General features: G+C 45.3%; 1 protein-coding gene across 1 annotated transcript; it reads right to left on the reverse strand.

Annotated features, from left to right (window-relative positions):
• Positions 1 to 20993: 20993 nt before the first annotated feature.
• LOC123182044 (ethylene-responsive transcription factor ERF061) lies at positions 20994 to 22372 on the reverse strand. The gene has a single exon (XM_044594501.1). It carries the CDS (start codon positions 22243 to 22245, stop codon positions 21388 to 21390), a length of 858 nt encoding a protein of 285 aa, XP_044450436.1. The 5' UTR covers positions 22246 to 22372; the 3' UTR covers positions 20994 to 21387.
• Positions 22373 to 22770: the final 398 nt, after the last annotated feature.

The raw sequence follows: 22770 nt of genomic DNA on the forward strand, positions 1-22770 counted from the left end.
GTTCATGAACTAAAAAGCATGTTGACAAATTTGGATAATGTTCCTAAATTTTTAAAAAGTTCATGGATGTGAAAATATTTCCAAACTTACAAAATGTTTGTCAATTGACATTTTTTCTTGAATTATAGAAATGGTTGGGGATTGAAGAAGGAAAAATGTAAAAAGTTAGTTGGAAAATAAGAACAGTAAATAGAAAAACGAAGGAAATTGGCAAAACCAATCAGGACAACACATAAAAGAACAAAAATGAGCCTTTAGAACCTTCTCAAAACCGGAGAGAAATACTCCCTCCGGTCTTTTTTAGTTCGCATATAAGATTTGACTGAAGTCAAGCCTCGTAAAGTTTGACCAACTTTGTAGAAAAAAGTGCCAACATTCACAATCTGAAATCAATACCACTAGATGTGTCATGACTTAAAGTTTCATATTATATAACTTTAGCATGGCAGATGTTGATATTTTTTCATATAAATATGGTCAAACTTTGTCTCGAGAGAATTCTAATATGCAGAGTAAAAAAAACCAGAGAGAGTACAAGAAAGAAAATGTAATGGGACTCTGACGATGACGCTCGAGAATGATGTATGGGAAGGATCACCTAAACAAAGGCTCGCACGATCTGAAAACTCATGTCCTCTGTGGTCCGAACTCCACCACTAGCTCTGAATTAACCGGGACGGAGGCATTTTTTCTAGAACTGACCGGGACGGAGGCATGGAGGGTAGTGTTTTTAATCTTTCAGATTTTTTAGAGCGTAATGTCTCAGTGGATGTGTGATCCTTCCCATCCATCATTTTGGCTCTTCTTGGCTGTGGAAGCAAGAATATGTGAATGTGCAAGGACAAGACAACGACGTTGACATGTTCATAACTAAATTCGCGCGTCTAACAACAACCCAGAGATTAATGTGGAAGTATACTGGGGATCGACTCTTCGTTACTTACCATAACTAGAAGATAGAAACACGCTACTATTTATCACCACCTGGAAAATTCCGACGCGTTGAGCTGTCTCCTCCCATGCGGGGTCTGTCATAATAAATTCTCGTACATTCAACAACCAATACATTGAAGAACGACAAAAACGGGAAACACGTTAAAGCTCGTACATTCTCAATCAGGCCAGATTCGCTCGGTGACTCGTGATGGTATAATAACAAGGCAGTAAGAGGTTCCTGATGAGCGGTAGTGGGTTAGCAGGGATGGAAGGAGAGCGGAAGGAACATAAGGGGGAGGAGGGGGTCGCGGCGGTGTTCCGCCGTGGGTGGGACTGTGGGAGCCAGTTGTATGACTCCGTAGAGCTTGCCTCCGTGTACCGTGTGCTCGACAACCACCTCATGGCATCGCCGTGTGCACAGGAACCGGCGGCAACCGGTAGGAGCAGGAGTAGGACATCGGCGCCGGCGAAGGCGAAGAACGGATCCAGGCGCAGGGCGGTGGCGAGGAGGACGGGCAAGGCGGTGCTCCATTCCATTTTCAGGTCTGTCACCTGCAGTAGGAAGTTGTCATAGGGAATCGTGTATGCCGATGAATAAATATGCAACTTGCGGTGGTACCCATGTTTTTTATGTTCTCTGCTATCGTCGGATGTGACGATCGAGCGAGTTAAGGATGTGTGATAATTTGATTCGGATTTCTTTTATCAGTCTGCTCTATAGATTTCTTTAGTGATTTTCTTAGTATTCAATGATCGCGCATGAAGAGAATTTATCGAACGAGATTTATTTACTTTTATTGCCTTATACTTTTTCCGTGATCCGTCACATAATATAAAAACGTTTTTTCCTGTTAAAGGGAGTACTTCTCTATAAGGAGCATTTTCAAGACTTTTTTTTCGAAACGGAGGCAAAAGATTTGCCTCATCTATTAAAGTAGAGGAGAATAGAGTTTTGTAGAGTTACACAAGGCCGAGGTACGGCATGACAATTATTCGCGACATACAATTTTCCCTAATTGTTTAGCCCCTGCAGTAACCCATTGGCCTCATCTATAATAAGCTTGAGAAGGATTGGCGGTGGCGTCTCTTTGTGGCGGAAGACTCTAGCGTTTCTTTCGTTTCAAATTGTCCAGGATACGAGCATGGTAAGGGAGGCCATGGCTCGACGATCTGGAATGCTCGAATTGGTGCGCTTGTCCCACCAAGAGAGGAGGGAATCCTCAAGGTGCCAGTCAGAAGGGTCCAGATGCGCAAGCCCATACTTGTCAATGAACATCCGCCAAAGCCTCAAGGTGAAGCGGCATTTGGCGAATAGGTGGACGCCCGACTCCTGCACCTGCTTACAGAGCGGGCAAAGACCGCAGTTGTCCCAGCCATGTCGCTCTAGCCTGTCGGCGGTCCAAATCCGATCTTGTAAGGCCAGCCAAGAGAAGAATTTGACCTTTGGGGGCGCCCACATTTTCCAGACCATGGAGTCCATGGGGGAAAGCATCAAACCTAGAAATTGTGCCTTGTATGCAGTGGACGCCGAATATAAGCCATCCGAAGAGTGCTTCCAAATGATGTCATCCTCGGAGTGGATGTCAAGGTGTATGTCATGGATGAGCATCCAGAGGGTGAAAAATTCCCGCACATGCTGGCCAGTGATGGTAATGTCTCGTCTGATCGTAAGCATCCAAGCATTCTCTGTAATAGCCTCTCGCACCTTCCAGTTCTTTCTCCTCGAGGCCTCAAAGACGAGAGGTGCAATGTCCTTCGGCTTGCGGCCAAGCAGCTGGGGGGAGTCCCAAAAAGGCGTTTTGGCCCCATTGCCCACGATAATGAAAGTGGAGGCGTAGAAAAAATCACGGTCCTCCTCGGTGCAAAGGTTGCCCAGGCCGACCCAGAGCTTGGACGGATCTTTCCATTCAAACCAAAGCCATCTGAGCCTCAAAGCACGAGCAAATTTGTCGGTGTTAAGAACACCCAAACCCCCATAGCTGGTGGGGCGGCAGACCATGTCCCAGTTGACTTTACATTTGGCACCGGTGGTCTTGTCAGAGCCGGACCAAAAGAAAAGCTCGCTCAATCTTGTTGAGGTTGTCAAGGGAACCCTGAGGGACAGTGAGTGGTGTGATGGAGTACACAGCCTGAGAGGTGATAATAGAGCGAACAAGGGCCGTGCGCCCAATGGTGGTGATGTTCTGCCCATCCCAGGTGACCAATTTTCCAGTTGCCTTGTCCTGGAGGTATTGGAAGTCAACTTTCTTCAGTCTCCAAACCGAGAGTGGGAGGCCCAAGTATTTGATAGGGAAAAACGCCCTGGTCGCCGGGATGCTGCTGAGAATGCTCACAAGATCAAGGTTGGCGCATCGAATGGGAACGACAGAGCTTTTGTGGAAGTTGGTGCAAAGGCCCGTGACGTCTCCAAAGCCTTTTAAGATGGTTGCAAGGTTGTCAATATCACTCTTAATTGGCGCCATGAACACAGCGGCGTCATCCGCATAGAGGGAGGTTCTGGCCATTGTACCTCGGCCACGGATCTTATGAATGATTCCCTTGCGCGTAGCCAAGTCGAGGATCTTGTGCAACGGGTCAATTGCGAGGACGAAGAGCAGAGGCGAGATGGGGTCTCCTTGGCGAAAACCACGTCCATGCCTGATGGGGGGGCCAGGCAGGCCGTTGAGGAGGAAGCGCGAGGACGAGGACGAAAGCAATGCCGCAATCCAATTTCTGAATTTATCAGGGAACCCCATGCGTTGCATGAGATCCAAGACATACTCCCATCGGACTGAGTCAAAAGCCTTTTTGATGTCCAGCTTGAATAATAGAGCTGGAGTCTTGCACTTGTGCAGCCGTCGAGCGAAGTTGCGAACATACATGAAATTATCATGAATGCTTCTCTTCTTGATAAATGCACTCTGCGCATTGGAAACCAGAGCATCCATGAGCGGCGCTAGGCGAATGGACAGCACCTTGGCGATGATTTTGGCAACGGCGTGGATAAGACTGATAGGCCTATAGTCCGAGATCCCCTCAGCGCCGTCCTTCTTGAGCAATAAGACCACATTGGCAGAGTTTAGCCATTGCAGGTTGTTCCGTGCGCAGGGAGTCAAAGCAGTGGATGACTCGCATGAAGTCCACCTTGATGAGGTCCCAACATTTCTTGAAGAAAATGCCGGTGAAGCCGTCTGGGCCGGGAGCTTTGTCGTTGGGCATTTCTTTGATAGCAGCCCAGACCTCCTCCTCAGTGATGACAACGCCAAGAGCGTGGAGATTGTGATGCTGGATGTCGATCTCATCCCAGTTAAAGTCTACGTTACTATTGGTACCAATCCGCTCCATGACCTCGGAGAAGTGGTCGTGGATGATCTTCTCCTTCTGCCCATGCTCAGTCACCCAACTGTGAGCCTGTTTGATGCGGTGAATATGGTTTTTTCTTCTCCTGGCATTGACACGGCGATGGAAAAATTTTGTGTTCGCATCCCCTTCTTTGAGGTTGGCCACCCTCGCACACTGGCTCTTCCTAGCTCTCTGAAGGACCGCCAGGCTAATGACTCGTCGTTTAAGTCTAGCCCGAAGGTCGGACTCGGCGGGGGAGAGGAGACACGTCTCTTGAGCAATGTCCAACCAAAGGATGACCAACAGAGCCGCATGGAGTTGGACGTTGGCCTTCGAGAACATTTTTCTACTCCATTCCGAAAGGCAGAGGGCGGTTTTTCTGAGCTTATGATGAAGGACTTGATAGGGCTCCGAGTGGGGCATGTGCTCGTTCCAGGCCGTTTGGATCACCTCAGCGAACCCAGGCAAGGAGACCCAAATGTTTTCAAATTTGAAGGAGCGGGGACGTCTGGGTCCTTTGTCATCTGCCAGGAGCAGCGGACAGTGGTCCGACAAGGAGGACGAAAGCGCGTGGAGAACGTGGGTGTTGTATGTGGTGTCCCACTCTGCATTGCAGAAGAAGGAGTCTAGCTTGCACATGGTTGGATTGGATCGCTCGTTACTCCAGGTGAAGCGCCTGTTCTGAAGATGGATTTCCTTAAGCTCACAAGACTGCAGCGTCGCACGGAAGCGGTTGATTCTACTTGTGTTCACGTTTGTCTTATTTTTGTCCCTAGCACGATAAATTTGATTGAAGTCGCCTGAGGCCAACCAAACGACTCCCGGCAGCGGCTTGTGGCTAAGGAGCTCCGCAAAAAAGGCATCCTTGCGCGCCGAGTCGGTGGGACCATACACCGAAGTGATTTTGAATGTAGCTCCAGTATCCCGGATGCGTACCATGGCCGACAGACAATAAGAAGATGTGGCAATGTCAGAGACCTCTAGGAGGCCTTGATCCCAAAGTAGGAGGATACCACCACGGGTCCCCTTAGCCGGCCGCTGTGCGAAGCCACGAAGCCTATTTTCGCCAATGGAAGCCGCAATGAACATGTCGATGGAGCTGAGCTTTGTTTCTTGAAGGCAGACAAGATGACATGAGGTGCCCTCGATTGTTGCCTTAACAGTAGCCCTACGGTCTGGGCAATTTAGTCCTCTTACATTCCAGCTCAGAGTGTTGATAGGTTGCTTATGCATGGGAAACATAGAGTTTCTTAGGGTACAATCTGATAGCAGAATACAACTTGGGGTTGAAGCAACTAAGGCAAGGGACTTCAATTCAACGCAATCTTACTGAACTGGCGCAACGTATAGCCGTACGGTAGGTACAGGCAGATTTTTTTTTTACAATGTACTATGTACTGTCGATAGGAGAGTTGTTTGCGATGTATAGGAGTATTACGGACAGGCAATTAACCTGAACGTTTGAGCAGCGTTCCTTGTTGCATGAGCATAGTTTTACTGTAGCAGATGTGGATGCTGGAGAATCGTGGGGGATTGGCAGAATAGACTAAAGCTTCCAATTCTTGGGATTATGGTGCTGTTATCCTTCCAAACATTCCAATCATAGATGCCTTGGCCTACCCCAGATCTTTGGGGATTTGGTTGAGCTGCGCTTCACTGCTGGACTATATCTATCACTTCTCAACCAAACAGAGGAAACTGTTACAGTACTACTACTCCAGTCCCATAATATAAGGAGGGTAGTTTTCTGTAGCTTGGGATACATGGCACCTGATCTAAGAGCGTTTTCGACACTACACTAGTGTCAAAAACGCTCTTATATTATAAGACAGAGAGTAATATTCAGTGTATCTTCTTTCATGTAATTATTTTTTTTAGCTGCTCTCCTATAATTATCACCAAGAAGAGATTAGAAGGAAATGCTCTGTGTCCTCTCTCGCTTATTGGTGGAACCGTGGAACGCCCAGCCAAACTCTCTCGCTTATTCAGTCTAAGAATGCAACTAAGCAGTGCCTGGTTGTTTTCATCTGGTGGTCGCTGTACAAAGTAAGATCCGACAGGATCTTCAAAGTCGAATTCCAGTCATTGAGTAAGCTGTGCCGAGTCATCGTCGACGTAGCATGCCTTTGGCGAAAACAGGCACAATTCGCGAGCTATGTAGGTGCTGTTTTTACTCGTTGTTTCTTTTTTTTTCTACATCATCAGGGATCATCTCCTCGGTTCCATTTCAAAAGAAACACAACCACGTTCAGATAGCCCTAATACAACTACTAAACCAAAGCACCATCTTAACCAGGGTCAAAAGAACCCCAGGCGGATTTATATACTATGTAGGGCTCTGTAGTCTATGGTGTCACTGGGTTTTCGCCCCATGGCGGACTGCTCGATGACGGGTGTTCGTCGTGGGTTTCCCAGTGGTGCTTTGAACCCGCTTTTTCCCCTTTCTAGGCTTCCTGGTTACTATGTGGGACTGGTTGTATTTCCGTTATGATGAGTAATGGAAAGGGGTTATCGTCCGGTTCCAAAAAAAAAAACCAAGCCGACAAGCTACAAACTAAAGATGAAGAAAGGAAAAAAAGTAAAGTCCTCTAGGAGTCGAGCAAATATTACATCAGCTCGCATCAGTCTCCTCGCTTCACAGGCTCAGAGAGCACAATTCGTATTACTCTAGTTGATCCATAGCTGAAAGTCCTCTAGCTCCAGTTGATCCATACCATGAAGGTGCCTCCATCAGGGTTTTACATTCTCTCATGCATCAGATATTGAATAAACCTGTCCAACATCCCACATTCTTTTTCCTTGTAGATCAATCTCCAGCTTCGACGATTTCTCAAAACCATGTACTTGACCTGCTTCATGCTCCCTCCATCCCGAATTACTTATCGCAGAAATGGATTTATCTAGAACTAGAAATACGTCTAGATGCATCCATTTCTGCGACAAGTAATTCATAATGGAGGGAGTATTAACCAAGAACGTCAGTTAAATACTAAGTCATTTCAAAATAGCCACAATCCTCGCAAGATCGCAGATGAGACTATATTCAACATCTCATATTTTTTTGTTGCATAACCATTTAGATTCTAAAGATATGAAATCCCATATATGCACACACAAAAAAAGCCTGGACCTCAGCCCACACATTTTCTGTGCAATTATGCATTCAAAAAATAATTGGAAGATAGACTCAATTTCCTTGCAATGTTCACATTCTAGAGGTTTAGGAATCCCCCTCTTCTCAAATTATCTCTGGTCATTATCTTATTCTGAGATAGCAACCAAAGTAAAAAAAATCTGCAGTCTTGAGAATTTTTTCAATGACCAAACAACAAGTAAAAAAAGAGGTTTGACTCCTCTAAAACTCACTACAGCATACAAAGATCTGAATAAGCACCATCGGATTCACACTGCCAAATCCAAGGCCACGTGGGTTTCTCGGTGTGATGAAAACAGATTCACTTTACAGTGTGGTCCTTTGACCTCCTCCCTATCACGTTGATCATGAGGCCTACGAACTAGTCCCTCCGTCCCGAATTACTTCTTTTAGATTTGTCTAGATACAGATGTATCTAGATACTTTTTAGTGTTAGATATATTCATACGTAGATAATTTTTTAGTGTTAGATACCGTATGTAGACAAATCTAAGACAAGTAATTTGGGATGGAGGTAATATTTTGGAGGTTAGGGCCTGTGGATCTTCCGGCGGCGGCGACTTCAGCATTTCTTCTTCGGGGCCTTGGTATGGCAGGGACGTGGCCTTGATTACTTACCATCCATGATCGACAGTAACATGCTGGCGACGATGGAGAAAACAGCAGTGGGCAGCGCACCATGGGCCCGTTCGGCAGGAAGGAGACAATCACCCCCCCAAGGAACATCAATGTGTTTTCTTTATTTTTCAGCGTTGTTTATAGCTGCTTGTTTGATCCATAGATGATACGATCTGATGCCCTTATGGAAAAATAAAGTCTAGACGCTGGTCAAAGCGTCGGTACTCATAACAATGAGAATGAAAACAAATTTACAAAACAACTGAGAACTGACAACAATCTCCTCCCAGTTTATTACCCAAGGTTTCACATCACAACAAGATTGGAATCACCAGAAAAAGTTCTGAAACATATATAGACACGTGAAAAGCAGCAGAATCATTTCGACGTATGCAGATCCAGTAGAATCTGTGCTCACTTCAGGGACACAGTTCTAGGGAGGAGAGCGACCCCACAGGCCGCCACAGGCGAGGCCGTCAGGGAAGAACGGCGGCGGGGAGCCGGGCTTCCGCCGTCAGGCGCTGGCAGCACTCGGGGTGGTAGAGGCAGCACTGGGGAATCCCGTCCAAGCCCACAGGCCTGCTCTGCACCCTCGCCGATGCGACCATGATCAGGAGCAGGCAGACCTGCACGAGGACGAAAACCAGGAAGGCACGGAGGTGGCCCGTCGCCATGGTCGATCTCGCGCGGTTGTTGTTTGCTACCACAGGTAACGCGAGAGGTAGAGGGAGCACTGGTATTTCCTACTCCTGGAGAGATGTTTTTCTTTTGCCACACTGGGTCTTCAGAAATCTCTCTATATATAGAGCAATGCACGGGTGCTTGGAGATTACGTTTGTGAATATCATTAAATCGGCGCGTGATTAGGGGGTTTTGGCGCAGTAATCGCCATGCATGCAAAGCGCGTGTGCTAATAGGCAGGTTGCAAACACGGGGTGCTGCATACTGGATACTGGATACAGTCAAGGACACCTCACGATTTATTGTTTTCTTTGAAAATCATTTATTACTTTATGTAGTATGAAAATACTAGTAATAGCATATAGCCATGATAATTGCGGAAAGCAATTGTGTTGGCATTGTGGTGCTGCATGCTGCATATAGCCATGGACAGCTCATGATTCATTGTCTTCTTTGAAAAACATTCATGAATTTTTATGTACACCGCAACGAACCATCACTGGACATTGGCCATAACGAAATCACCATCACAGTTGGACACATGACGTTAAAATATACTAATACGTATCAAAAATTCCAAAACAAAACTTTGCCGCGTTTGAAGTGTGAGAGCCCGGAGTCCGCCCCCGGGGACGGTGCTTTGGGACGTGGCCAATGCCCTGCCTAGACAGTAGACGCGACTTGCGTGATCGAAATTGCTAAATTTGGTTATTTATGAATTTAGATTCCAATTGTGATCCCAAATGAAGCCGCTCAATTGGCTACAAAATAATGAAGACAAGGGTTTCAAAACTTGAATATAAAAATAGCACTACAGGAAAATTCCGTTTTCCCGTGTGTTAGCCTATAAGCCCTGAGTTAATGTTCGGGTACTCGACCTATGTTCCTCTAAGCGAGTGTTGCAAAAAAAAAAAACTCTCGGCTTACAGGGAGCACACGATATCTACTGGAAAAAGCACCCGGCTTACAACACGCGGTCGGCAAAGACATTTGCCACGTGTCTACAACGGAGGTGGCTGAGGGGGGGGGGGGGGCGTCGTGGAGCAGCCTATAAGCCATGTGCCCTAAGATAGCACTCAGCTTACATGGCACGACGATTTCCCGCGACTAGGTTACACCTCCCAGCCGTGAGAAAGTTCTCCGAGGCGAGAGTCAAAGTAGTCCGACAGAGTTTCAACGTCCAGAAAGAAGAAGTGCGAGAAAACCTAGCGTCGCTTCTCAACTTATTAGGAGTCTACTTCTCTTGTGTGTGCGTGCATGCGTGCGTGTGTGGAGGAGGAGGGGGCGCCCCATGAAGGAGTAATCCTTCTGTCCTTAGTGGAAGGAGGGAAGGATCCCCTCCTTGTAGGATTCGGCCTAGGGGCCTGCCAAAGCCCATGCCGCCCCTTGTGGGCCCTGAGGGTCCTACTAGGGTTCGTCATCTCATGACTGTCCTTCACAACTTTCTTTCACAAATTAAATCCTGGATTTTCTAGTTGGCTACGGAACACATACTGAGACACCTAAAAACTTTTCATATATAGACACAGTAAAATGTACGTTAAATATTTTTTCCAATACACGTTGAACAATGTTCATATTGTGTGGAACATTTAGAAAAAATTATGCGAAAATTTTTGCATCGTATTAAATATTATTTTCACTACACGAACCTTTTTACATTGTATAGACATTTTTTAAGTATCCCAGCCATTTTTTGAAATGAATGATCAGTTTTTAAAAATGCCACCTACATTTTTGGAATGGTATAAGACTTCTTCAAAATTATACAAACATTTTCTTACATTGTACAAAATAGTAATGTCTTCAAAATGCATGACCATTTTTTAAATGTCACCAACATCTTTTTGAATGTTATGAAGATTTCTAAATTGAACAAACATATTTTTACGTTGCATAAACATTATTTTAGAATGTCACAGACAATTTTTTTAAACACATGATTATTATTTAAGTGTCACCATTTTTTAAAATGCTATCAACATTTTCAAAGCTGCACGAACATGTTTTCATACTGCATGATTTTTTTGAATGCTATGAAAATTATACAGACCTTATTTTAGAATTTCACAAACATATTTTTGATACCCGTAAATACTTTTGAAATATCACCAGCATTTTTTAAATGCTATCCACATTTTCAGAGATGCGTGAAGATTTGTTTTCTGCATGATTTGTTTACTGTGCTACGTACACGTTTATAAATTCAAGTATACTATTGTTTTGTAATATATTTAATTGGAATAGTTTAAAATATAAAAAAGGAAAAAGAGAACGCCAAACAAAACTACTGAACTAAGGAGGAGGTGGTAAGGACGTCTCGTCGCGGTTGGAACTGCGGGAGCCAGTTGTACGACTATCGAGCTCGCCTTCGTGTACCTTGTCCTCGACAAACACCTCATGTCATCGCCGTGTGCGTGGGAACCGGTGGCACTTGGTTACAGTAGGAGTACGATGGTGGCACCGACAAAGGCGGTGCTCCATTTCCGTTTCAGGCCTGTCACAGGGAATTGTGTGTCGATTAATTATGCAACGTGCTATGCTACCAGTGTTTTTATGTTATTTGTAATTGTCAAATGTGACGACCGGTGGAGTTAAAGATATGTGGTCGTTTGATTCGGATAGATTTTATCAGTTGGTGATGCAAAATTCATGATGTTTTTTAGTTATTGATGATTTCACGGAGATATTAGTTTTGTTCCTGCTTGATGCTTCTCTGTGTTGTGAGCATTATCAAGACTTCAACACAATCTGACTTAACTGGCAGAACTATACCCATCCGGTAGGTACAAATTTCATTATTTGCACTATATCTATGGATAGGAGATTTCTTTGCGATGTAAGAGTACATACAAACAGGAGATTGGCCCGAAACATTTGAGAAACATTCCTTGGTGCACGAGCAGAGTTTCACTCTAGTAGTTGTGAATGTTGGAGAATCTCGAGAGAGTAAAAGAAGATTTCAATCAGGATTACCAGTCATCAACTTGTATTGCTACATGCCTACACTGGCTAGTGATTGTTCTATCATTAACCACTGAAATTGAAGATGGTATACAACTATGCATATAAAAAATTGGCACAAAGTTTAACACAATATTGAAATATATCTCTATATGTTTCTAAATATTATGTGTTCGCTCGATTGAAGAAAATGCATATACTTTGTAGAGATGTGCAATTTAGTGCAAATATCCAATAATATGATCCAAATGTGACCGAGATAGAGTTATAGGTTTCGAACTTGTTATTTTTTACTTCCAATATTTGAACTTAAAAAATGAGCTTCAATATGGAGAAGGACAACATGAGCACATTGCCTTGGCCGGTGGTAGTTTTAGAGCCCATAGACGAAGCTTGTTTAGCGGCTACCAGTCCTTCATAACAAAATGACAACTCTTATGTCCTCTTCTTCATCTTGTCCATCAGTAGAGCAACGATAAATTATTATTTAAGCATTGTGTTGTTGTACTAATCAATGCAATGATCCAAGTAGAAAATGAAGTGATAGTATGATCACTAGATGGGCATTTTGGTTCGACTATTCCATGGTTTTTATGCTCCCTCCTTCAATCATCAAATGTGACGATTGAGTTAAGGACATGTGATCGTTTGGTTCAAATTGATTTAATCAGCCTGCGTTACATGTTTTTTTAGTTTTCATTGATTGCACGGAGATAATTAATCCATTGAGATTAGTTTTATTTTCTTGTCAGATGCTTGTCTATTGCCGAAAGCATGCACATCTCGGTTGCTCAATGTGTGCAGAACGCCTCTTTTGGTGTTGCCATGTAGGAGTATATTCTTATGTTGTTCCATGGTAAACCCCATGCTTCTAATCAGTTACTTTTGAATGTTAAAAACACAAGAAACAGTTCCAAGCATGAGTTTTCATCTTCTTTGTTTTTTGAGCTAAATGAGCTTTATCTGGTGTGCATCAACATTTAAAAGATATATGGGCGGACCGAGTGGGAACTCTTGTTCGGCATGGTACGCGCAAAATGGTTTCCAAATGCTTACATCAATGTCTAGCGATGGTTATTAGGCTTGGTTTCGCTGGCTCATTTGTGATTGGTTCAACGATTGACTATTCATTTGTGGATAGATAGTTTTTGGTTTCTCGGCCAGTTAAGAATAGTATTCAGGTCGGTGAGTTCAAAAATGATTTACTATTAGCTTAGGTCGCGATTTCAAAAATAGTCATGATTTTATTTATGTTGTGAATTTTAAAAATGTATTGACATTGTAAATATTCTAAAATTAAAAACAGAATTTTGTTGAATTATTTGTGAACTTTAAAATGTTTCGCAAATTTAAAAATGATCACAGATTTTTATAGATTGTATTGTGAATTTGGGAAAGTTCATAATGTTTGCCAAAAAATCAATAATTAAAGCGCTCACTGATTTAGAAAATGTTCACTATTTTAGAAGTCATCCTGAATTTCAAAGAATCAAAAAGTTGTCTTACGAAATTTTATAAGTGTCTAAAAATTTCAAAATGATATTGGATTTTGAAAAAACAAATTGTTTTTGCAAGAAAATGTTTGCGAATTGAACAAATGTTTTGGAATTTTTAAAAATATTCTTGAATTTAAAAATGTAAAGAAGAAATAATAATAGCAAAATAATAATATGAAGTGAAAAAATAGGAAAAGAAAGGAACTAGTTAAACAGATAAACACTGAAAGGAAAAAAAAACTAGAGGAAGAAACTTTCATAAGTTTGATGAAAAATAGAAAAGGTTGTTATGGGCCGGCCGAGTTAGACAGTTGTTATGGGAATCTTTCAAATGTTTGCCTCACATTGGACTCGAAACAATGATGCCCATAAACCCAACAGTTACCTGACTTGTCAAAGGCCCACAAATCCATGAAGATCCATAAGATACTGTTAAAATGGTCGCTCCATGCCCTCTATCTTGGTTTAGGCAGTGTTGTCCTCCACGTGTAGAGCTAGTGGCGGAGTTATGACTTCTGAGGATATATGTTTCGATATGGTGCGAGCCTTTGTTTAGGTGGTCCTTCCAATCCATCATTTTGGGTCTTCTCAATTGTTTGAAGTAGGAATACAATGAATGTGCATGAACAGGGCAGACGACATTGAATGTTCATAACTAAATTAAGGCATGTATGAAGAACGAGAGGATTAATATGGAAGGATGCCACGGGATTGATTCTTCGTACTTACTATAATAGAAAGTTAAAAACGCGCTCCTATCGGTCACCCACGGAAAATCCCAACACGCTGAGTTGTATCCTCCCGTGTGAGATCTGTTCTAGTGAATTTAACAACCAGTACATCAAAGAATTATGAAAGAAGCGAAAACAAATTAAAACTCGTACATTCTCGATCGGGCCAGATTTGCATGGTGATTGGTGATGATATAGTGACAATGTAGTAAGAGGTTCCACGATGAGTGGTAGCAGGTTAACCGAGATGGGAGGGGAGCAGAAGGAACAGAAGGAGGCCAGCGAGATTTCGGCGGCCACCACTGATGGGCCTTCGTGTGCCGTGTTCTCGACAGCTACCTCATGGTATCGCCGTGCGCGCTGGAACCAACAACACTTGGTAGGAGCAGGAGTAGGACAAAGGCACCAGCGAAGACGAAAAACGGGTCTAGGCAGAGGGCGGCAGTGAGGAGGGCAGGCAAGGCGATGCTCCACTCCATCTTCAGGCCTGTCACATGCAGTAGAAGCCATAAGAGGGAATAATGTATGTGGATGAATTGTGCACCGTGTTTTTCATGTTATCTGCAGCTGTCGAATGTGACGGTAGAGCGAGTTGTAATTCTGGGTGGCAAATTTTAGCATGGTCCCTTTTATAATACTACTAGATGTGAGCCATCAATCTCTACTCCTAATGGACGAATTGGTTGAATAGTCCCCTCCCCCACTTTCAACCGGTTTTTTTTCAACCGGTTTTTCTTCGTCCCACCTCCCACCACCCCCCTCCCACCGGTTTTTCTCTTTCTCGTCTGGCCGACAATACCCAACGTATTTATGGTAATCAATCACAATTAATCCACGTATGGTAAGGCTATAAACTTAGAAATCTCAAATCTCTACTCCTAATGGACGAATTGGTTGAATAGTCCCCCCCACTTTCAACCGGTTTTTTTTCAACCGGTTTTTCTTCGTCCCACCTCCCACCACCCCCCTCCCACCGGTTTTTCTCTTTCTCGTCTGGCCGATAATACCCAACGTATTTATGGTAATCAATCACAATTAATCCACGTATGGTAAGGCTATAAACTTAGAAATCTCAAATATGATAATTATAGTAATAAATCAATCCATGTATGGTAAGGCTATAACTAAGGAAATTTCGAATATGGTAATTATCACCAGAATCAAAGCTTTCCAAAAAAGTTCTTCTTGCCATACCCTTCAATCGCGCCCTGCTCCATTCCGATCTCCTTCCCTCAATCGCTCCAGCTGATTTACTCTTTCCAAACCTAATCCCTGCCTGATCTAGATAAAGAGGCTCTCTCCTGCCCGTCTCATCCCTCCCTTGTGCCAACCATGGAAGAGAGGAGGGAGAGCACAGAGGAGCGCGCCGGCGATGTGCCGATGCTCGCTGGTTGAGGCACGGTCGGCGTGTGAGTCAAGAGGATCCCTGCATCTGTGGTGGTAGGAGATCCAAGGAAGAGTAGTCGAACATGAAAGCGATGGGAGGGACAACACCCTGCTGCCGGGCTCGTCCGCCTCTTCGTGGCCGACGACCGCGTTGGATGTGGCCGAGGGCGGCGATGATGGAGGGAGCCGCTGGCGCTGGCCAGGCTCCCGACCGAGTCGCTGCTCCTCAGTGCCAGCCCTTTCCGTCGCACCGGATCGCTCGTCATCTTGGGGACCCCGAAGGGATGCCGCCGGTGTGGGAGGCGCCCACGACAGTGCGGGCTGGGGACCGAGCGGCGGGGGACGTTACGGGTTCCGTTCTAGGGCTAGGTCGGGAAGTCTATCGTGTTTCTGTCGGAAAATCTTGTGACCAATGGGTTTACTAAATTAATTTTGGGTCTATATTAAGGGGCACCGTCTATTCTTGTCATTCGAATTTGCATTCTTGCATCAGAAGTTCAAGAGAACTGTCATGAATAGCACAATGCCTTTCAGTTTGTAGACTGATAACTGTAATAATATAACTAGAGAGCATTTCCTATCAGATAAATAAACTGAACATCACATCTTTTGATTTCTGTTTGGCCTCCTGGAAACGTAGACTAATTTAACACGTCATCTTTCGGTTTATGGTAATCAATCACAATTAATCCACGTATGGTAAGGCTATAAACTTAGAAATCTCAAATATGATAATTATAGTAATAAATCAATCCATGTATGGTAAGGCTATAACTAAGGAAATTTCGAATATGGTAATTATCACCAGAATCAAAGCTTTCCAAAAAAGTTCTTCTTGCCATACCCTTCAATCGCGCCCTGCTCCATTTCGATCTCCTTCCCTCAATCGCTCCAGCTGATTTACTCTTTCCAAACCTAACCCCTGCCTGATCTAGATAAAGAGGCTCTCTCCTGCCCGTCTCATCCCTCCCTTGTGCCAACCATGGAAGAGAGGAGGGAGAGCACAAGGAGCGCGCCGGCGATGCGCCGATGCTCGCTGGTTGAGGCACGGTCGGCGTGTGAGTCAAGAGGATCCCTGCATCTGTGGTGGTAGGCGATCCAAGGAAGAGTAGTCGAACATGAAAGCGATGGGAGGGACAACACCCTGTTGCCGGGCTCGTCCGCCTCTTCGTGGCCGACGACCGCGTTGGATGTGGCCGAGGGCGGCGATGATGGAGGGAGCCGCTGGCGCTGGCCAGGCTCCCGACCGAGTCGCTGCTCCTCAGTGCCAGCCCTTTCCGCCGTGCCGGATCGCTCGTCATCTTGGGGACCCCGAAGGGATGCTGCCGGTGTGGGAGGCGCCCACGACAGTGCGGGCTGGGGACCGAGCGGCGGGGGACGTTACGGGTTCCGTTCTAGGGCTAGGTCGGGAAGTCTATCGTGTTTCTGTCGTAAAATCTTGTGATCAATGGGTTTACTAAATTAATTTTGGGTCTATATTAAGGGGCACCGTCTATTCTTGTCATTCGAATTTGCATTCTTGCATCAGAAGTTCAAGAGAACTGTCATGAATAGCACAATGCCTTTCAGTTTGTAGACTGATAACTGTAATAATATAACTAGAGAGCATTTCCTATCAGATAAATAAACTGAACATCACATCTTTTGATTTCTGTTTGGCCTCCTGGGAACGTAGACTAATTTAACACGTCATTTTTCGGTTTATTGTTCAAAATTGTTTCACTTCACATGATCGTGAACATACATGATGTGTATGTATTTTTTAATTTTGTGTCTGGTGACCTCAATTTTTATGCCTTCTACAGGTGAGTTGCTAACAAAATTCTAAATGTACATGCTCCAGGTAAATTTCTGGACATATATATTATATCTATATGTCCTTTCTACGAGGACATAAAATGCATCCCTATTTTCTATCTACCATTTTGTAACCCTTTGCAGAATGGTCTGGGGAGGTTTGCAACATTGTCTACTCATCTGATCGGAAATCTGTATATGTTGTCGATCGTGTGACTCTATGGAACTAATGGGGAGGTACCCTTCTTTGCCTGGGAGTTATATTTGGTTTAGTTCGCTGAATCTGGTTTGGGTTTGCACTAATCTTGCGTACTAAGTTTTTAGTGTATAATCTATTTGTAGGTCCCACTATTTGATTAGTGGACGCAACTGATGGGGGCATGGAGATGATGGCAAGGCATCACGCTGTGGTGGTGGCGAGGGGGCCATCGATGAAGGCGGCGATGACAGGAGCTGCCTACAAAAGCGGTGCATGGATGGGGGAGGTGAAGTGGCGAGGGCTGGGAAGGTGGAGAACGACAATCGGGGGAGATGGAGTGGTGGCAAGATTGGACGAGCTCACCTCCGGAGTGTGTGGGCAAGATTTCCTTTTCGGGTCGGCCGGCTTTTTTTTAAAGCATGTGCATGCATGAGTTGGGGCTTATTTCTAGCGGTGAACATGCATGGGTAAAACCGTTTTCTTTTGCGAAAGGGGAGGGGAGACAAAAAACGGAGGTGGGAGGGGGAGCCGTACATGGTGGGAGGGGTGGAAACCCTGAAAGCTGGGCCTGGGATGATCAGGCTGTCATGAACTGAAGTTATTTGTTTGTAGTGTCACAAGTGTGTATTGTATAATTGTTTATATATTTGTCGTATATTTTATTGAATTTAGGTGTGTGTGCAAGGTTTTCATACCTTGAAATTATGAATATTGTGAAGTGCGAACCTCTCTCTTCTAGAAAATCATGGAACTGGCTGACACACCATTAAATAATTTGATGCCACATGCTTATTTTAAATGGCTAGAAAGCACAAGTGAAAGCTTCTTTTGATTTGGTTCCTTCATTGCATGGTTTGATCACAATTTCTCAACAATTGAGAGATAGAATGATAATCAAATTATTCAAATTCTTACTCTACAAACTAAAAGAGAATAGAACCAAACAATGGTATATTTGTGTCCATGAAGATAGCTATCCAGTTCTAGCGCATGGGTTGACATGGGTTGCAGACTGCATTTGGCATCATCTTTACCTAGGTTTTCTTTGACCCCATCCTATAACCGACCTCCTTTCGATTAACTCATCCTATCGCCCAAGTCAACACCGACCTATGAATCCTACATATATTTATAACTCCATGGCAACCTCCATATATTTTTAGAACTCCGTGGCAATGCACGGGCATTTAGCTATGAGTCACGAGTGTATTGTTGTTGCATTTCACAAAACCATCGTATATATGAAGGTTTGGTTCAATTATTTTCCTACATATAATATTTTGTTGTTGAATTTCAATTCATGAGTCCCAAGTTAAATTTGGCACGCTGCTGATCTCTATATATCATCAACTACTTGAATCTTGTGTGTAACTATGAATTCAATCTTTTTATCAAAAGATATATATTCAGTGTTTGGGATTAATATCAATTGCATATAATGCTTGGTAGTAGTAATATCAAATTTGTCCATCAAATAAATCTTAAATCCTGTGTTTTTTTGCCTATCAGTTTGATAAAGTCAGAAACGTGTATGTGGTTGAACGGTATATAATAGCCAGTTGCATGGAAGATATGTATGTAATTGCTAAATGTTTAATGTATATCATATAATGTGGGTAGCTCTATCAAGAATCGCACATCAGAGTTACCAGTGCATTCTTATTTGAGAAATAGCATGCGAAGTACTCGGACATCCATGATGGTGCAAGTGTCGCTTTTTTCGGGAAACTTACTAAGGACATAGAGTTCCAGCTGTTTATAAGGAATGTATTTGGCCCTTCTTAGAAGGGAAACTAGCTTGCAAACTTTATGGTCCAACTATCATTGAAATACCAACTGATATGTTACGAAATCTTCAACTTATATTCTTTAGGAACTTCATTTAAGTTGTACTGACCTCATGAGATTCCAATCTATGTTTCATAGTTTATACTCCTCACTATCATAAATTCATAGACTCAAAAGTTTGTTGTATATGTTTATTACTCGAGCATTGCAATACACTGCACTCGGATGATTTTGTCCACAGAAAATTTGAAGCTCCATGATTCGGCAAGAGGATTTGTGCAAGAAATCATGTACATCTTAAAGTTTTGCATCTCAAATTTGGTACCTGTGTTGAACAGGAGGAAGCCTAGAATTCGCTTCACAGACGGAACTCGTCAATATAGAAGAGTAACACCTAGATAGAATCAAATCTGGTCAGAGAAGCCAATTGTGCCTTCTTCCCGAGTGCCAAATGTAGATGACTAATGCTGATGACACCACTCGCTTCCTTGTTTTTAAATATCACATGTGCAACACAATGATGCAAAGCGAATTTCATGGAGGGGGGATAAGACGTATTTGTGTGGTTGAAGGAGCACATGTAAGTACATATTTTGGTGAGGGTGGAAATTGAAATGCATGCTTGGAGAAACATAGTCATAAGCATGTGATGTACAAACTCCATATAATGATATTATGATATGTGTTTTCATAGATAATTTTATTTTTCAGGGCAACGCACGGTCATTCAACTAGATTTAGCTTCCTTGGATTAGGAATAGATCTAGAAGAAGGTGACGTGGTAGGGTTTTTTTGTACCGTCCGAGACAACGAAACAATGACATGGAAGCTACATGCAAAATTAAGGGGCAATAGATTGAGAGGGTGAATGATGTATGAACAGAGAAGGTGATGAACGGCAAGTTTAATGGGAAAGGGCGGCTAGAGGGGTGTGTCATGTTTGTAAGAATAAAGAGAAGAATATGCTTGCATTTGTGTTGTGGTTGAACATTGCGTGCAATATGCTCGTTTCTGGGGAGGAAAATGAGCATTGTTTACACAATTTCATGTGTTGGCCCGTGGCAACGCACGCGCATTCTACTAGTTTAAAATAATGGTCCGATTAACTCTTGCCTCCTCACACCTCTCATATGGAAAGAGGGCGTAAGAGGGAGAAAATTACTCTGTGTCTGTTCGTTTGATTCGGATTGATTTTATAAGTTTGCGCTGCATATTTCATGATTTTGTTACCTTTTGACTGATTGCACGGAGAGAATTATTCGGCAGAGATTAGTTTCTTATTTTCTTTGCCGGATGGTTGTGTACCGTCAAAAGCATCTTCAAGGCTGCAGCACAATCTGACCGGACTAGCATATGACTAGCTGCGACCGTACGGCGGGTACGAATAGGACGCACGCACGCACGGACGGGGGATTGACCCGAATCTTTCGAGCAGCGTTTCCTTGCGCCACTCATTCATCCAGACTTCCAGAGCAGAGCGTTTCACTCTAGTCCCTACTACCTGTGATTACTGAAGAAGAATCGCCATGGAGCGAGCGAGTAAATGAAGCTTTGGATCGGCCAACTAGGATTACGGAGCTGTGTTATCCGTCGAGACATTCCAATCATGGATGGATGGGCTGGCCCAGATCTTGGGGGATTGGTTGAGAAGTGAGGGATATGCCCCGGCCGTGGAGCCCAGCTCAACAGACTACTGTTTGCGGCACATGCCTGCAGCGACCCTCAATTCTCCATCGCGCGGCTGGACCACAACAAACCTGCAATGTTCCTTTCAGAAAATCAATATGAACGACCCTCACAAGATTTGGGGGAATGCCAATATACCATACCATGGCCTTCTTCCTCCTCCAGCATCCTCCGCTGTTACTGTGGAGCAAGAAACAGAGGAGGACCAACAATGGTGCTGGCTCAAGAACGGACACTGAAATGAACGCTTATGTAAGACTGTAGAGGTGCTATGGATTCGGGGATCAGCTTTACAACTTGTCGATGCGATGTGATGCGGAAACTCACGCCACGCCACGACAGATGCAGGATGCAGTTGCTAGTAATTAGGAGTATGTATCGTCTCTAGGAGACGCCCGATTTTCCTGGGCATTTTATTGCTCATATAGTGACAGGTTAACTGTGATCCTCCCTCCCAACACATGGAGAATCAATCCATCCTACGAGCTCGGCTCCGACAGACAGACACCGCAACCATGTCCACTCCACGCCATGAATGGGATGGGATGGATGGATGGATGGACCTTGCTGCTGGTTGGCTTTGCGTCTGTCCGCGCCTCGGATCGGTCTAGTCCTACTGGCCGGTGGCGGCTAGAAGTTGAGCATCTCCCAGATCAGCTCCGGGTCGAAGGACGGCATCCGCTGCAGCGAGCACTCGAAGTCCGCCGAAGACAGCACCCCCTCCGGCGACCCGTACGACGACGTCGTCGTCGTCTCGGACGTCGTGGCGCTCTCGGAGACGACGGGGCGCGGGGCCGTCGGCGGCGCCGGGGCGGCCTCGGCGGACGCGGCGCGCTGGGTATTGCTGTTCTGCTGCTGCTTGGCCTCCTCGCGCAGCCGCCTGGCGCGCGCGCGCTTGCGGGCCATGCGGACGCGGATGGCCTGGATCTTGGCGTCGACGGCGTCGCGGAGCTGGCGGAGGGCGTTCGGGAAGCGCGCGTCGTCGGCGCCGTCCATGACGCCGGGGAAGTTGAGGCGCGCGTACTCGCCGCGGAGCCGGTAGGCGGCGCGGTCGTAGGCGTGCGCGGCGGTCTCGGGCGAGTCGTAGGTGCCGAGCCAGACGCGCACCCGGTTCTGCGGCAGCCGGATCTCCGCCACCCACTTGCCCCACTGCCGCTGCCGCACGCCGCGGTACATCTTCCTCCCCGCCGCCGCCGCCGCCGCGTCCTGCGACGCCGCGCCTGGAAAGGGAAGCGCGTAACCCGACGAGGAGCTGGCTGCCGCCGCAAGATGGTGGTGCGGCTGCGTGGCGGCGAAGCTGCGGAGGAGCTCGCTCTGGCGGTAGTAGACGCTGGAGCCGAGTGGCGGGATGGTGACCGGAGGAGGGAGGTGGGAGAAGACGGTGTCGAGCGCGGTGGCGCCGCCGGGGGAGAGCAGGAGGGAGGACAGCGCGGAGCGCACCTCCCCCGTGAAGCTGGACGGGGACAGCGTGCGGAGGCTGGCGTCCATGGATGATGGCCGCGGCCGGAGCGTGGCGTGAGTTGGTTCGGGCGTTCACGGGCGGGGCGGGAATGGCATCCTTGGCCGGAGTAAAAGGCGAGTCTTGTTGGTGATCGATTAGCTGTGGAGTGTGAGATGTCTGTTTGTCTTAGCCAGGTGCGCGTCGTGTGGCTTTATATAACCGAGCGCCGTGGTCACCATGACGCCCCCGGGAATTGGGAATGGAATGGATTTTTTACGTATGAACCGAGCCCGACGCCGTTCAGACTGCTAGCCGGGTGTGTGATGTGTCATTACCTGCGATGCACCGAGTTAATGTGACGCCACTTGGTCAACTTCTCGGCATGTTTACACCCGTAATCGCTCATGTGATCAACCGCCCAAAGAAGAGCAGATAGACACACAGAGAGATCACCATGTTTGACGGGTTCATGTTCACTCCCATGTCAAACACATCAAAGAATTGCATCATTCTGCACTTCTTAAGTCATTGGAGATGAGAAAAAATAATATCATGCCCTTTATTTCGGCCCG

This window comes from Triticum aestivum, chromosome 1A, assembly GCF_018294505.1.
Source record: "Triticum aestivum cultivar Chinese Spring chromosome 1A, IWGSC CS RefSeq v2.1, whole genome shotgun sequence".
In the NCBI taxonomy this organism is placed as follows: domain Eukaryota; kingdom Viridiplantae; phylum Streptophyta; class Magnoliopsida; order Poales; family Poaceae; genus Triticum; species Triticum aestivum.

Bases quoted from the DNA above. Each gene is read 5' to 3' on its own strand.
- LOC123182044 (XM_044594501.1), bottom strand. From the start codon at position 22,245: ATGGACGCCAGCCTCCGCACGCTGTCCCCGTCCAGCTTCACGGGGGAG.